The sequence below is a fragment of the Diabrotica virgifera genome, chromosome 8, assembly GCF_917563875.1.
Source record: "Diabrotica virgifera virgifera chromosome 8, PGI_DIABVI_V3a".
NCBI lineage: Eukaryota > Metazoa > Arthropoda > Insecta > Coleoptera > Chrysomelidae > Diabrotica > Diabrotica virgifera.
The window spans coordinates 71,152,940-71,169,147 of NC_065450.1; the positions used below are offsets into that span (position 1 = coordinate 71,152,940).

The 16,208-nt window shown below is 37.6% G+C and overlaps 1 protein-coding gene across 1 annotated transcript in view; it reads right to left on the reverse strand.

The window, feature by feature from the left end:
• Nucleotides 1–11,339: 11,339 nt before the first annotated feature.
• The window catches only part of LOC126889755 (uncharacterized), a 1,061,577-nt gene continuing 1,056,708 nt past the window's right edge, over nt 11,340–16,208 (reverse strand). Inside the window, exon 9 of the mRNA XM_050658328.1 lies at nt 11,340–15,949. Coding sequence (XP_050514285.1) covers nt 15,667–15,949 — 283 coding nt within the window. The 3' untranslated portion in view covers nt 11,340–15,666. The remainder of the gene's footprint in view (nt 15,950–16,208) is intronic.

A 16,208-nucleotide genomic window follows, 5' to 3' on the forward strand; every position in this document is an offset into this window, starting at 1 on the left:
GGTGCTAACCTGGCTGTAGACCCCCTCCTCCTTTATCTGGGCTTGAGACCGGCAACAGTTCTGTGAGCTACTCGATCACACCAAAGAAAACTGCAGGCGGAGTTAAAAAAAAACAGCAGCAATATGTATATCACAGAAAGTGACGGAGTCGAAGAAAGCTGGGCAAAAATTAAGTCTAATATCTTAGCCTCAGCCAAGGAAGTTCTTGGTGAAAGAAACATTAATAAAAATAAATCGCTTCCAAGAAGAAGAACTCTATGGTTTTGTACAGAAGTGAAGGAAAAATGTAAAGAGAAGAAAAAAGCTTACCTAAAATACATGTCAACTAAAACACAAGAGGCATACGATAATTATAAGACTATAAGAAACAAAACACATTCAATAGTAAGAAGAATAAAAGATGATCACTGGGAACGTTTTTCGAAAGAAATGGAACATGATGTTTATGGTCTCCAGAAGGAAATATGGCGCTTTATAAGAGGTCAAAGAACGGAGGTAAAGGAACTAATAGAACCAAAACACATAGAAAAGGATACATGGATTGACTATCTAAAAAAGCTATAAGCGGAGGAAGAACAAATGCTGCTAGAACCGGAAACACCAGAAATCACCACAAATGAAGATGTTAATATAAGTGCACAGGAAGGACGAAAAACACTCGAAAAGCTGAAGAACAGAAAAGCTGCAGGTAAGGATGGAATACCAAACGAATTACTGAAATATTGTGGAGCAGCAATGACAGAACAATTAACAACATTAATTAACAAAATCATAAAACACAATAAAAAACCGGAAGAATGGAGAACGGGCGAACTAATTCTACTATTCAAAAAAGGAGATAAAAAGCAGCCAGAAAACTAAAGAGGTATCAACTTGTTAAATACTACCCTAAAACTTACAACTAAAATCTTACAAGACGTAATGAATCAGAGGATAAGTTTAGCAGATGAACAACAGGGTTTTCGTACTGGAAGATCGTGTACAGATGCAATATTCGTCATAAAGCAAATTACTGAGAAATCACTAGAGTAGAATAGACCAGCATTTATATATCTGATTGACTTAAAGAAAGCATTTGACAGAGTAAGACTCAAAGATGTAATCCATCTTCTGTATAATAGAGAAGTCCCTCTAGATATCATAAAAACTATTGAGAACATCTACCAAAACAACAAAATGGAAGTCAGAATAGATGGACAACTTACAGAACCTATAGATAAAGGCAGCGGAATAAGACAGGGAGACTCAATGAGTCCTATGCTTTTCAATTTAATCATGGATGAAATCATCAAAAACGTCAACAAAGGAAGAGGATATAGAATGGGAAACAAAGAAGTAAAAATACTCTGCTACGCAGACGACGCAATATTGATAGCCCAAGATGAAGATAGTCTGCAAAGATTAGTCCACAGATTTAACATAAGAGCAAGAGAATTCAATATGACAATTTTATCTCAGAAAACCAAAACAATAGTAATCAGTATAGAACCAATCAGATGCAAAATGGAAATTGATGGTATCAGTATTGAACAAGTAATGGAAGTAAAATACCTTGGAATTACATTGTCAACTTACGGATACCTAGACAAAGAAGTGAGAAATCAAGTACAAAAAGCAAATAGATTGGCAGGACGCCTTAATAACACTATATGGCGAAACCGACATATTAACACTGAGATGAAGTCAAGAATTTATAAAGCCAGTGTAAGACCAATAATGACATATGCATTAGAAACAAGACCCGATATAGCCACAACACAAAGACTACTGGAAACGGCAGAGATGAGAGTACTGAGAAGAATTACAGGAAATACACTGAGAGATCGAAAGAGGAGCGAAGATATTTGAAGACAATGTAACGTACAGTGTATTAACGAATGGACACTAAATAGAAAAACAGAATGGAACAATCACATAACCAAAATAGAGAGACACGTGTGGTCAAATAGCACGAGATAAATCACTAATCGGCAGAAGAAGTATCGCCCGACCGCGCAAAAGATTCGCGCCGAAAGACAACCTTCCATAGAGCTACCATAAATCCGCCAATAAACAAGCAGAATTGCTTATAAAGAGGAGGAAGAAGAAGAAGAAGAAGAAAAAGTATTTCTTTACTTTTATCCAAGATAACATGAATAGAGGAGGGGGGTTTAGCTGTTTTACTACCGCGCGGGCCAATGCGTATTGACAGTGGGTTAGGATATCAAATGAATATGTACGAATTTAATGGAAAAGTTTGGTTAGGACATGACTTCTCCTTGGTAGGGGTCTGTTGAGAAAATCAAGGCTTGCTCAATGCAGGGTTGCGTCCCTTTAGCAGATCTGTCTTCTACCGGGATCGTAGAATAGTCTCTACTTGCTACTTTGGGCTGACTGCAAAGGTTTAATACCTTTGGGCGGTGGGGTCGCCACATCCCTACGCCATTAGTCACTGGAGAACGAGACAAGAAGCATATCGGAGTAGAGGTCGTCCGCCAACAAGATGGACTGTTGACAGGGCCGGATTAACACTTTTGCCGCCCATGGGCCAGAGGTCTGGGGTCCGGGCCCCCCCCCGAAAAAAATTGAAATTTAGAGGCAAAATAACGCATTTTGGGACATTTTCCAGCGCTCAACTGTCTCTTGATATTGTAATGGTTTTAGTACCTCTCATGATGAAAACAAGAAACTATGTCCTAAAATTGCGTTTTATTAATTAAAATAAACTATTTGACAAAACTCCGTTAATTACGAAACCATTTTCTACAACCGTGATATTCCATTACTTAAGATTACAATAATAGTAAATAAAATCGTTGTTGATATTATTTTGTGAAACATCATGCAGCTCGTAATTCCCAAACTCAACAATTCTTTTATAGTTTTATGACTATTTTGGCTGAGAATGATTGATTTGGAGTGAAGTGAAAATTCGGCTTCGTTACTCGGCGACGGCTCACCTGTGAATGTGCCCGCAGGCTTTGAGCCATAATCGGTCATTGCTGTCGATTTATGGGCAAAAACAGGACAGTTAGGAAGGGGCTAAAATTAGTAAAAGGTGTACAGAGTAAGACTGCAAAATAAATGATAATTTCTGTATTGAATATAGGATAATAACAAATATATACAACATCGAAATATAACTGTTCAGAGCATACAAATCACATATCCAAACAAATAACTTACTCACTAAATTAGCTTTGTTAAAGTAAATATAACTTAAAACTTCTTCTTTCTTGCACGTGCATTGGAAAAATCATCAACAACTGCACTGAAATCGAGTTTTGTTGTCAGTTCATGTTCTATGGCTAAAACAGCCAGGCTGACGAGTCGTTCTTGAGTCACTGTTGAACGCAGATAGTTTTTTACTCTTTTCAAGGTCGAAAACGATCTCTCAGCAGAACAGTTTGTAGCAGGAGTTGTCAAAAACATTTTCAAACCAATAGCCACGTTGGGAAACAAGTCCTGTAGATTTTTTTCTATCAAAAATCTGTACAAGTTTGATAGTGAAAAGTCTTTTTCGGCTTCTTTGTAGTTTCCTCGGATCAGAAGTCCTTTCAGATGGATGCACTCGCATATAAACTCTGACTCTTCAATGTCTTCAATATAGATTTTCTGCAAAGACGTCGCGTTAGCAGTAATTTCTTCGGTAGTTAGAGTCTTTAATTTTGTTAGAAATGAAAACTTTGCAACGAAGTCTGTGTACACAGAGATCCTTTTGTCTAACTGAAACTGAAGTGTTTCCACGATGATGTCATAACTTTGTTGAAGACAATTTCCCCTAATGTCATCATCCTCATCATAAGTTCTTTCTTCATCTTCTTCTGAAGATTCATCAAAGAACCTCTTTCTTTTCGCCTTTCTTTTTGGGCGATCAAAATCTTGCTGCACCTGCGGCTGCGTCTCTTGTGGAAGTTCTGGCTCATCGTTCTGTCTCATTTCACCTTGCGCAATTTGCAGTTTTTTTTCGCCCTCTTTCTTATAGTGGGTAAACATGTCTTTCATGTTCATCACATACTCTGTGAGTGAGTTGTACAGGATTACAACGCTGTCCACGGTCATATTTTCAGCCTGGATCTTTTCACTGACTGAATTAAATTTTTGAAGTACATCTCCCCAAAGGGCTGCCATGAAACATGTTTCTAGAGACATTAGTTTTCGCAACAACCCTTTGGCTTTGGATTGTGTCTGTTTGTTTTCATGATTGCTTGAAGTCATGTCTATCAGCGTCTTGACCATGGGTTTGTAGTCTTTATTAAGGCTTTTGCAAGCTTCTTCCCTTGCAGACCATCTTGTAACACTGAGAGACTTCAACGACGTGTTCTTGTCCTTTCCTGTGGCCGTGAAATTTGACAGAAGAAGATTCCACCTGTGCGTAGAAGACGAGAAAAAATTGTACAATCCTTGCAAGAGATCAAAGAAATGTTTTGCAAGAGAACAGCATTCTGCTGCGCTTGATCCCACTAAATTTAGTGAATGCGCTGAACAAGGCACATAAAATATCAAGGGATTCTTTTCTTTAAGTCTTGCCTGCAACCCCGAGTACATTCCTGACATATTTGACGCGTTGTCATAGGACTGTCCCCTACAGTTTTGTATGTCCAATCCTTTCGACTGTAGGAAAGAAAGCACTGAGTTCACTAGTTCTTCACCTGTATGACCTTGATTTTTCATAAATTCAACAAAATGTTCTTCAGGGATTCCCAATTCATTCACATACCTTAATATGAAAGACAATTGATCAATGTGTGTTACATCAGGGGTGGAATCTACTATTATAGAATAGTACTTGCTTTTCTTAGCATCATTCAAAATTGTATCAATAACGGTTTTTGCCATTATTTCGATGAGTTCTTCACAAATGGTTGATGATAGGTATGACTGTTTGCCTTTACCCGCTTTCCCATATTTTTCAATGTGTGCTTTCAAAAATGGATCAAATTCGGCAATCAGCTCCAAGCACATCATATAGTTGCCATTTGAAAAAGAACCAAATTTTTCGTCAGTCCCCCTAAAGGCAAGACCACGCGAGGCAAGTTTTTTTATTACGGCCACCACTCTCTGGAGAACTGCCTTCCAATACCTTATTTCTTCTTCCACTTGGTTTTGTAGAAGCTTATCGATCCTCCCGGCTGCTTCTGCTCTTTGTTTGTATACTATTACACTATTGTAGTGAACGTGCGAGTTTTCATGCTCTTTTATTCTCGCTGATGCATGTTTCCAATCACTGAACCCATTTTCAGTAAACTGAGTAGAGGTCGAACTAAACAATTTGCATGGACCACAGAACAAAGAGCCTAAACTTGGTGAGTAAATCAAGAAATCTCTATTTACAATTTCGCCATTTGCAAGTTTTCTGTCGAATAGCCATTTAGCCAACACTCTTTTCCTGTCTGGATATTGCCTTTCAGATTTTTTAAAATCGCAATCTTTATTTTGATTCCATCCATTTTTAACAAAATATTCCCGCGTCTCTTCATTCACTATCCATAAAGCAGGATCATAATTTGGTTTCAAATGGACAGAAGAGTCAGGTTCAGAGACTGTTAATTGATCTTCAATCTCGTCAACAACAAAAGTTAATTCGGATATAGCTGGTTTGATCTTGTCAGTATCAACACATGACGAAGCTGAAGGTGCTGATGCTGAAGGGGTTGAGGGTGAAGCTGAAGGGGTTGATGCTGAAGCTGAAGGGGTTGATGTTGAAACCGGAGGGGCTGATGCTGAAGCTAAAGGGGTTGATGTTGAAGCTGAAGGGGCTGATGCTGAAGCTGGAGGGGTTGATGTTAAAGCTGAAGGCACTGATGCTGAAGCTGTTGAAGCTGAAGGCGTTAATATGGAACATACTTCTAGTTCTACTTCACAAAATTCTTTGACACTTTCTAAAAGCACTGGTTCTGGTGGCACTGGTAGGTTACTTCTTGTAAAAAATGTATCAAGCTTCGCAGTTTTATTTACAACTTCTGTCAATTTTTTTTTCTTCTCTTCGGCTACTTTTTTGTATTGCCACCCACTGAGCCGTTTGCGTCCATCCATTGGTACAGCTGCTTGTTATAGCATCAATGACATCGGAAGTAAAGGTCTGACTGTAAAAAAAAGAATATCTGTATAATTCAAAACTGTAGTACGATACGACAGGAAAAATGAAGCGAAAAAATGAGGGAAGCGAATTTCCTTCCATTACTTATTCAACTCATTGTGAAACCTATACGTATGGCAACATGCCGAATTACATTTTTCCTTATAGAGAACGGAATTAGCTAGAAAATCGAAATTTGCCTTAACATTTTCAGAAAAATATGCTCTACACGAATTTAAAACATAAAGAAGAATTTTTCCCATACGGGCCCCAAAAACCAAAATTTTGGGGTAAACCCCCCCCAAAAAGGGGGTAAATGTTATGGGATTCTTTTGGCTAAATAACTTAGCCGAGATATTGCAAAAAGGAAAGTGTGTGCGTGTGCCGAATTTGAAGAAAATCGGTCAAAAATTGCGACCGCTACAGCGCGGTCTATATTAACTTACATTACCATTACTATAAACAAATAAATATTTCTTACCTCACAAGTTACAATTTCAAAATGTTACTCCGCTCAAAACAAATTACAAAAACGTTAAACCTAAACAGTTAGACAGACTGCAGTACGTGGAGTTGAGACCAGACAACCGAATGACAATGGCGCGTGGCGGTGATGGAGTTGGTGGGGGGAGGGAAGCGGCAAGGCGACAAGACGCCTGCCATCAGCCAATGCTAGCAACTACTACGATCCCACAACTAAATTTCCCGTGCGTAGCGTACGATACAGACTGCCGCCTCGCCCCTTCGACTCACTTGGATAGAGTGGCGTAGCGTAGTGTACTGCGACACATTACACCGCGCAGAGTGTCGCGTTATAAATAAATAATAAACAATAAAATAGTTTTTTAATATTTAATGCTCAGGTTCACTGGTCTTGATAATCGATAATAAAGCTTTATAATCAATCAAAAATAATTACACTTTTTTTTTCTCAAATCCGCCGCCCCAAAATTTTGCCGCCCTGGGCCGCGGCCCAGTTGGCCCGTGCCTTAATCCGGCCCTGACTGTTGACATAAAACGGATCGACAAAAATTGTATGCAAACAGCACAAAACACGAATACATGGAAAAGACTGAGGGAGACCTATATCCAGCAGTGGATAGATCCTGGTTGAATGATGATGATCCAAGATAAAGAGGTAGCACAGAGAACAAAGGAAGAAATAAAGAGGAGATTGAGAGTAATCCCGACGGGAACTTAGATTTATATTTGATTTCTTATCAGAGCCGACCATCATTCTCTTCCGTACGTTTTACTCTCATTAGGACTTTTCAGAGAGGCTATAAAATATAATCTACTCTGAATCGAAAAAAAAAGCAAACTCAAATAACATAATTAATATCTTACTTCTGTTTCTCACACTTTAATTTCCTAAGCAAGTGTAATTAGCTGTTACTTCTCCACTAATCATCATCATTATCATTCAGCCTATACTTGTCCACTGCTTAACGTAGGCCTCCCGTAGTTCACCCCACAAATCCCTGTTCTAAGCCACTTGCATCCAAATTTCGCATATCCGCTTCAGGTCCTCTGTCCATCTTGTTGGCATGGCCCCCACAAGGGTGGGGCTGGTGCAACTCTGGTCACAGGGCCCGGGCTCCTGGGGGGCCCAGGCCTAGCCCTGTTTTTTTTTAATTGCAGAATATTTACAGGGGATCATAGATTAAAAACTCAAATAGGCCTATATAATTATTACAAAGTCAGAGTGTTGTGAAATAATTATTAATTCTAGGTTATTGGTTATTTACGATATAATTAGGAATTAGGTGCGTACCGTACATGCTTTTTTAGCGCTGTTTTCGCGCTGAAGAGGTACTTTGGATCTTTTAAAGGCCTCTTGACATCATTGTTTTGGCACAAAATCTTGGCCTCCATTGATCAAAGAAATGAGATCATACAAAGGAAAGGAATTTCCTTAAACACAGAAACTCAACTGATTAAAGATTTGTTAACTGAATTGCAGACCCTAAGAGATTCATGGGAAACCATTCTTAACGAAGCAAAACACGTCGCCGGTGCAGTTGGCATTATACCAGAATTCTCTCTCAAAAGAAAATCTAGTGTTGAAAATACGCCCGAGCAACTTCAGCAACAAGCTTCACAGGACTTCAAATCTTCTGTGGTATTTCCTGTTTTGGATTTCATCATGACTGATTTGAAAACCAGATTTGCAAGCTGTGAAGAAATTTGTAACCTGTTTGCTCCAGTGTTAGGTTTCATGGATCTAGACAACGAGGAACTGAAACTTAAAACTGCCAATCTCGTTGCATATTACCCTTCAGACTTTGCTGATCCAGAAGCCCTATTTGAAGAAACTCTTCATATGAAGAATGTATTTGTAACAGTGTTCCAGTCAGAAAAGGACCCATTGAAGCTTCTAAACTCAATATATGAGAAAAACCTCCAGCCCATTTTCTTGAACCTGTGCACAGCTATACGACTTTTCTGTACAATCCCAGTGACAGTTTCAACGGCTGAAAGGTCTTTTAGTAGGTTGTCTAATTCACTTAAAACTTGGCAACGAAGCACAACTGGCCAAACTCGTCTGAACCATCTGGCAATGTTGGCAATTGAGAATGAATTGGCCAAAACTGTTGACTTTTCTGATGTTATAAATGATTTTAGTGAAATGAAAGCTAGGAAATCTATGATTAAATAGACTATCAAACATCAAAGTAAGCGTTTTCTTGTCAGTGTATTAAACACTTAAAAAACATTTTAATTGTTTAGCTCCTAACTTTCTTATAATCTCATTCTTAGTATTTTGTCAACTTGAATTTTATTCTTGGTCAGTAAGGGAAATCAATCTCAAAATGGAAATGTACTGTACTTTCAGTAAAATATAAATGATTTACTTTATGTTTGCAACAATTTTGTCAATAAAGTTTGGTTTTTAGATTAAAATAATAGCCTTAATTATTCCTTAATATCAATAATCATCAGTTTAAATAAAATTTGTAAACTAAAAAATTACCATGTAAATTGTTGAAACAGCATAGCAGGCGAACATAGGGGGGCCCGAGCCTGATCCTGGTTACAGGGCCCGCAATGGAATGTGGGGGCCATGCTTGTTGGTGGTCGTCCTCTGCTTCGAAAGGTGTCCTGTCTGGGTCTCCACTCGAGCATACGTTTCGTCGATCTATCGTCCTTCTTTCGCACGACATGCCCTGACCAGTTGCATTTTAAGGTCGATAATATTCTTTTGATTTTAGAAATTTAAAAACCATGCAGAATATAATATCAATATTAGATAAAGAAGCAAAGAAGAGAGGGCTAGTGATAAACCAAAGCAAAACGAAATACCTCAAGTGCTCAAGAGAGAATACGAACATCGAGAAAGAAATTAAGCTTGGTGAATATACATTTGAAAGAGTACACCGTCTCAAATACTTAGGAGTGATGGTGAATGGCAGAAATGATAAATGGATGAAATAAATGAACGCATCCTACTGGGTAATAAAACCTACTGGAACTACCAAAAATTCTTGAAAGAAAAACACATTAGTAAGACAACCAAATTAAAAATTTAGAAGACTCCAATCAGGCCAGTGATCACCGGATGTGCCTAACACAAAAAGATGAAATGAAGTTAGAAATCTTAGAGAGAAAGATAATTCGACGAATAATGGGACCGGTGAGGATAAGTGTAGGCGAATTTCGAAGATTAACCAATGAAGAAATTAAAGAAGTCATCCAGGGTGAAGACATAATCAAGTTCGTGAAGGCCCAAAGGCTCAGGTGGCTGGGAGACACAGAAAGAGCTAAACCAGACTCTGCGCTAAAGCGATTAACTGGCTGGAGACCAACAACAAAGATACCAAAGGGAAGACCCAAAACAAGATGGAGATATCGTCTTAGTAGACATAAAGGAGCTGAGAATCTACAATTGGAAGGAGCGTTGTAAGGACCGGAAAGAATAGAGGAAAATTGTAGACAGGGCCAAGTCACACACGCTGCTATAATAATAAAAGACAACAGCGGTCTGATTCTCCGCAACAAATGAATTAGAGAGCCCAAAAGGTGAATAAGCCATGATGATGATGAATATTCTTTTGATAGCGTCGATTACTCCCGATCTACGGCGCAGTTCTACGTTGGTTATTCGGTCTCTTAGGGTTAATCCCAACATGCACCGTTCCATTGCCCTCTGTGTTGTTCAAATTTTGTTTGCGGATATATCAGTGAGGGTTAGCGTTTCCGCACCATAGGTTAGAACTGGCAGTACACATTGATCAAAGACCTTTCTCTTTAAGCAGATGGGAAGAGCTGATTTAAAAACGTCTCTTAGCTTTCCATAACCCGCCTTAGTCATCCTTATTTTACCATTGGTCTGGTTGTCTCTCTTTTAACGAATTTCGTGCTCCAGATATTTGTATGTTGATGTTTGTTCTATACTACTTGTTCCAGTTATGTTGATGTTCTCACTCAGAACGAGGTTTGTCATCACTTGTATGTTTGAGTGGTTGATCTTTAAACCCATTTGTCTAGAGGCATATTTAGATGACATGATCATTGCGATCTGTTATCATGACTATGTCGTCCGCGATCCTGAGGTGATTAAGTTGGTCTCCATTCATGTTTATGCCTTTTTCGCCTAGGTTTCCATGCTTACACATGTATTCCAATAATGCTGTGGACAGTTTTGGCAAAATGGTGTCACCTTGGCGAACTCCATGATGAATGTTGAACTTGTGTGTATTTTCATAGAGTCTGACGCATGCCGTAGCATTATCGTAGATACTTTTGATGATAGTGGTGTAGCGGTGTTATATTCAGCATTCTTTTAAAGCTTTTAGCATTTTATGATGGTACTGTGTCAAATGTTTTCTCATAATCCACAAATATTAAGACGAATGGTTTGTTGTACTCTATTACATTTTTTGATGAGTCTTTTAACACATTGAACCCCACGTGAGTTGTATTTCACTTACACCCTGTTTGGCTCAGGCGTTCTGTGAGATAAATATAATTCACATTAACATTGAGATTCTGAACGTGGAGCCTGAAGACAAAAACAAAAAAATTTAATGTGGCGGTTAATGTGTTAATAACTTGTAGATGGTATTTGTGCCGAAGCCTGACCTGAATCCTGCCTGCTCACATGATTGGTAAAAGTCATTTTGTTCGAAAGTGTGTTGGTCATGACTCTTGTAAAAAGCTTGTATATATGTGACATGAGGCTGATTGGTCTACAGTTTGCGAGATTTGTTAAATCTAGTTTCTTAAATATTTGAATGATGACTGCTCCACTAATAACCCTATTAGGAAAAAAATACAAAGCCAGATTTACAGATTTTATTATTTTCAGAAAATGTACGTATTCTACTTTTCCATAATTTAACAAAATAATATAAAACAAAGTAGATAGCACTATGCCTTAGAGTCTTATTTAGTAATACCCATAAAAACTTCTTATATTACAATACATTTACAACAGATATATTGTCAGTCATTGAAGTATTACAATTTTTCTCCTCCTTGTACTAAGCATCACATACTTTTAGTCGACATTCGACTCCAAGCATTTCTTATGAAATACTTTACATGCATACTCTCCCAACAATTTCTATTAAGATTGTTTTAAATTATTGCATTCATTTTCTATAATCACTAGTAATACTTAAGATAAAGTCCATGAAATATTTTATACATGTTTAAGTAAAACTAAAACAATATGGCTTTTGAAAACATCCATACTAATTATCATATAACTCGGATAAACACCTTGGTTCTTCTACTGAAGAGAGAACGAGAAGAACCAAGGTGACTGACGTCATTGAAAGGATAGCCAAACTAAAATGGAGATGGGCAGGACACATAGCCAGAATTACAGATGGGCGCCAGTTTGTTACAGATTAGATCGAATTACTGGTAGTTATACTAAAATTCAAGATCAATATATCTATTTAATTAAAATTAGTAATATATTTTATAATATCTCAGTGATTTAGTTATGGGTTTAGCAGGTCTTGGATAATTCAAACGTTAAAACAACCTGAAGTTCTTATCTTTACAAACATTTATTGAACATAAAATAAAACAAAATAAAATAGAGGAATTGTATCAAAATATAAGGAAAATGAATTGACTATTATTGAACTATTAAAAATATACAATATTGTTAAGACTTAAAAAGACCTTAACTTATCATTATCATATACATACACCGTTAATAGATTTTCCTTAGAACTCTTTGATTCTCTTATTGCAGTGAATCACTCTGCATTCTTCTTGTGTTTTGTCAGTATAAGTTTGTTTTATGACTTGGCTTTCGTTACAATTTTCTTTCACATTCGATCTATGCATAGGTCTCTTTAGTTTCTCACTTTTAGGGTTTTGATATTTCTCTTGACCTGGTCCTCCCATCCCTCTCTAAGTCTTCCTCTTGGACTTTCTAGCCCATCTGATGACCCAGTAGGTTGTTTTTCCCTTTCTCTATGTGTCCTAGCCATCTCAGTCTCTCCTTATTCTTTAACACATTGCGTACCGCGTCGCTCATATATGAGAGACACAGATACTTTGCTAGGGGCCACGTCGCTCATTTTTGATATACGCTTATGACTGACTTTCATTGCCGTGGATATCAATGGCCCTTGAGACTAGTATTTCGATTAAAGCGTGGCACGCAATGTGTTAAGTGCCATCTCCGCCACGAAGGTTGGCAATCACCATGGCTATTCTGACCTTCGAGGCAGCTGCTCTGAATAGTTGCCTTGAGCTGCAACCAAACCATTCTCTCAGGTTCTTGAAGCGCATCTCCTTCCTGCGCTTCTCTTTCCCTCTACGAGTCTCTACACTTTCATAAATGTAACTATATTTTCTCTCTTCGTTATATCTCTTATTTAATGGTTCATTTTCTTGTCTTTTCTCGGTTTTCCATTCTTATGGTAGGGGAGCAAAGTATGCTAAATGTGCAGTCACTCGAGCGTTATACGGGGGCCTATTGGGGTTGTGAAGAGTAGGTCCTAAAACCAAAAAAAGTTAAATAAAGTTTTCCATTTTAGTGGAGACTTTCCATTTTTAATTTAATTTTCCATTTCCAACAATCGTTGTTTATATTATAGCGCCATCTATCCATAATCCGAAAAAATGTCTCGAATAAAAGTTACTTATTTTTACGTAAGAAATCCAAATCTGCAATAAAAAATAGGGGCTTCCATTTACGATTTTAAAGTAACCCCCCACCCCACCTCCGTGTGGGGTCGTATTTGGTGCCATTCGATAGATTTTTCAAAAATATTGAATAAGTGTATTTTTCAGTTTTTCGATCTGATGTTCATTTCGCGAAATATTGCGGGAGTGGTATTTAAAATTTTTAATTTACCCCCCACCCCTCTCCGTGGGAAGTCGTATTTAGTATCATTCGACAGATTTTTGGAAAATATAGAGAACGTATTTTTTAGTTTTTCGATCTGTCATTCATTTCGCGAAATATTCGCTATTTTCTTGTGAAACTTTGGGACTCACCCATTTCCTTACACCCCGCTCAAATCGTTAGATTTTTGAAATATACATTGTTTTGCATGTACTTAACTTACCTTGTCTTAATCTGACGATTTCGAGTTTTGAAAGATTTTTTTTCGCCCCCCCTTCTAACGAACTCCCCTGCATTAAGAGCCAATATATGGTAGAGGTACATTTTCAGGGTACAAGGTTTCTCCCCATGTAATAATCTGACGCGCTCGAATAACTGCAAAAATCCCCGCTTGGGCTCCCCTACCATATCGGGTCCGCATTTCTTCTGAAGAGTATCCTTTCCAGCTGCGCGTGTAACTACTCGTCGAATTTGTTCTTGTCTTTCCTGAGCCTATGGGATCTTCAGTATGTCTTGATGTCTCCACTTCTTTTATTTTTGCTATTCACTATTACTCCCAAGTATTTGAATTGTGGAACTCTTACAAAAATCTAGTTTTCTATTTTGCTTTCTCTCGTCTTGTTATCTTCTCTTTTACAGCAGATTAGAAATTTTTTGTTTCCTTCGATAATTTATAGACTTCTTTTCCATGCTTCATTTGCCAGGATTGTTAATGCTGATTTTAATCTTTCCTTATCTCTTTCCATACTAACTATGACATCTGCATATGCTACTATTTGTGCTGAGGAGTGGGTTCCTTTGATTCCGCTGTCCATGTTGGTAGTGGTGGACCCTTGTCGCACTTCTGTTTCTATTGCAATTGTATTTGTGCTACTTTCTTCTGCTAATGTTTTAGCTCTGGATCCATCCCTAGTCATTTTTTTAATATAATTAGCTTTGCCCGTATATCTTGATTTTTTATTTCAATAAAAAATTTATTTCTTCTAATACACTGTGTAGGCTTGTCTGAAGTCTACGAAGTGTTGTGTTGTGTTGTGTCATTTCTCGATTGTTTGTGGAGTTATATGTATCGTGTCTGTAGTGGATTTGCCTTTCCTAAATTCTTGCTGATAGTCCTCAATTTTTTTTTTTGTGAATTGAGCGAGTTTTGTCCGATAAGAGCTGTTAGAATTTCGCATGTTGTATTCAGATATTCCACTATAGTTGTTACAGTCTCTTAGTTATCCTTTCTTAAACACCAAAGAACGAACAATAGTTAATAGGTGAGAGATCATATACAATTATGAAATATATAATATATAAAGAATCACCTTTATCTCAATATGTCCGCCTAGAACGGATGATATGTCTTCAATGGATAGGCCATGTATTTAGACTGGAAGAAAACAGGCTTCAAAAAAAAACTTGAATGCAACAATGCAGCGAAAGAGACGTATTGGAAGACCGAGAAAGCGATGTGATGATGATATGGATGAGGAGCCAAGAAATCTTGGCAGTCAATCGCAGAGAAGAATGCCTAGAGACTGCAACAAATGCAGAATTGGTAAAGGAGACCAGGAATCTAATTAGGCAGTAGAGCCATAGGATGGATGGATACATTATTGAAAAAATTGAAGCAAGAACTCAGTGAGTAATGGTCCCATATACAGAAAAAAGTGTTGTTTCTCTAAGACACCGGATAAGAAATGCATTATGCTAACGGCAAAAATTCATGAGTCGGGCTTCGAATTGCTTTCTCATCCGGCTTACCCTCCTGATTTGGCTCCATCCGATTATTATGTATTTCCAAATATAGACAAACATAAGAGATAGCTCGTAAATAAAAATTCAGCTCGAGCAAAGAGATGATTGACGAAACAAACGGCAAATTTCTTTATGCAAGGAAATAATTTCAAAATATTTCATATTACTCGAAATTAGTAGCTATATATTGCTTTTAGATAGCTGTTAATACTGGTTAGTAATTTTTGTATATTTATGGATTACACTTCGTAACCTTCACCAATTTTTTTCTTTTCAAATTTTATCCAATTTAATATATTGTTTGTAATATTACTTCAAGATATTAAATGTATGTAAAAACATGTCAATACACAAAGCTCAATCTATTTACCAGCCTCCCAGCATGGTCCTTTGAGCCGGGTCTGAAGAACTTATGGATCCCAACAATTCTTAATTTTATTGAAAACTGAATACATATATTTCATGAACCATATCAAGATAAATCCCTCCGTATACCCTATCCGCTCTGTCTTTAAAATATACACAACAACACAGTGAGCAGCGACCTCTTTCAACAGAAGCCGCTCTTAAACTCTAAAAAAGTATGTTCCGTCACTGACACCATCACGTTCTTCTGCTCTTGTCGCCAGTGCCTGAAAGCGTAGAAGGCGGCGATCACCACTAGAAGCAGGGCAGTAATGGCCAAAGCGGATAAAGCAGCTGAGTTTAGGTAGGCCGTGGGGAATCCCCCTCTTATCGAACAGTTGGATTCCTGCTCGTCGTTGCCGGATGGACAATGTCGTAGGCCGTCGCACCAAAGGTCTGAGCTTATGCAGGCACCAAGCTCCGGACAACTGCAAAAATTAATAAGTAAATATTTAACTTTTAATAATTAAAGATGAGAGCGTAGACAATAAATAGACAAATAATATGTTTGAAAAATGTTGAATATGAATTGTAAAAATTTATATTTATTATATTATTAGGTACTATAAAGTCGAAAAGATTCTGGAAATTGCTCTGAATTTAATGTCCAATATTATGAAGAAAATTCGCAAAGACCTAATCCAACCAAAACTCAAGTCTGCGCTTTACACCTTTAGTCCCGACTGG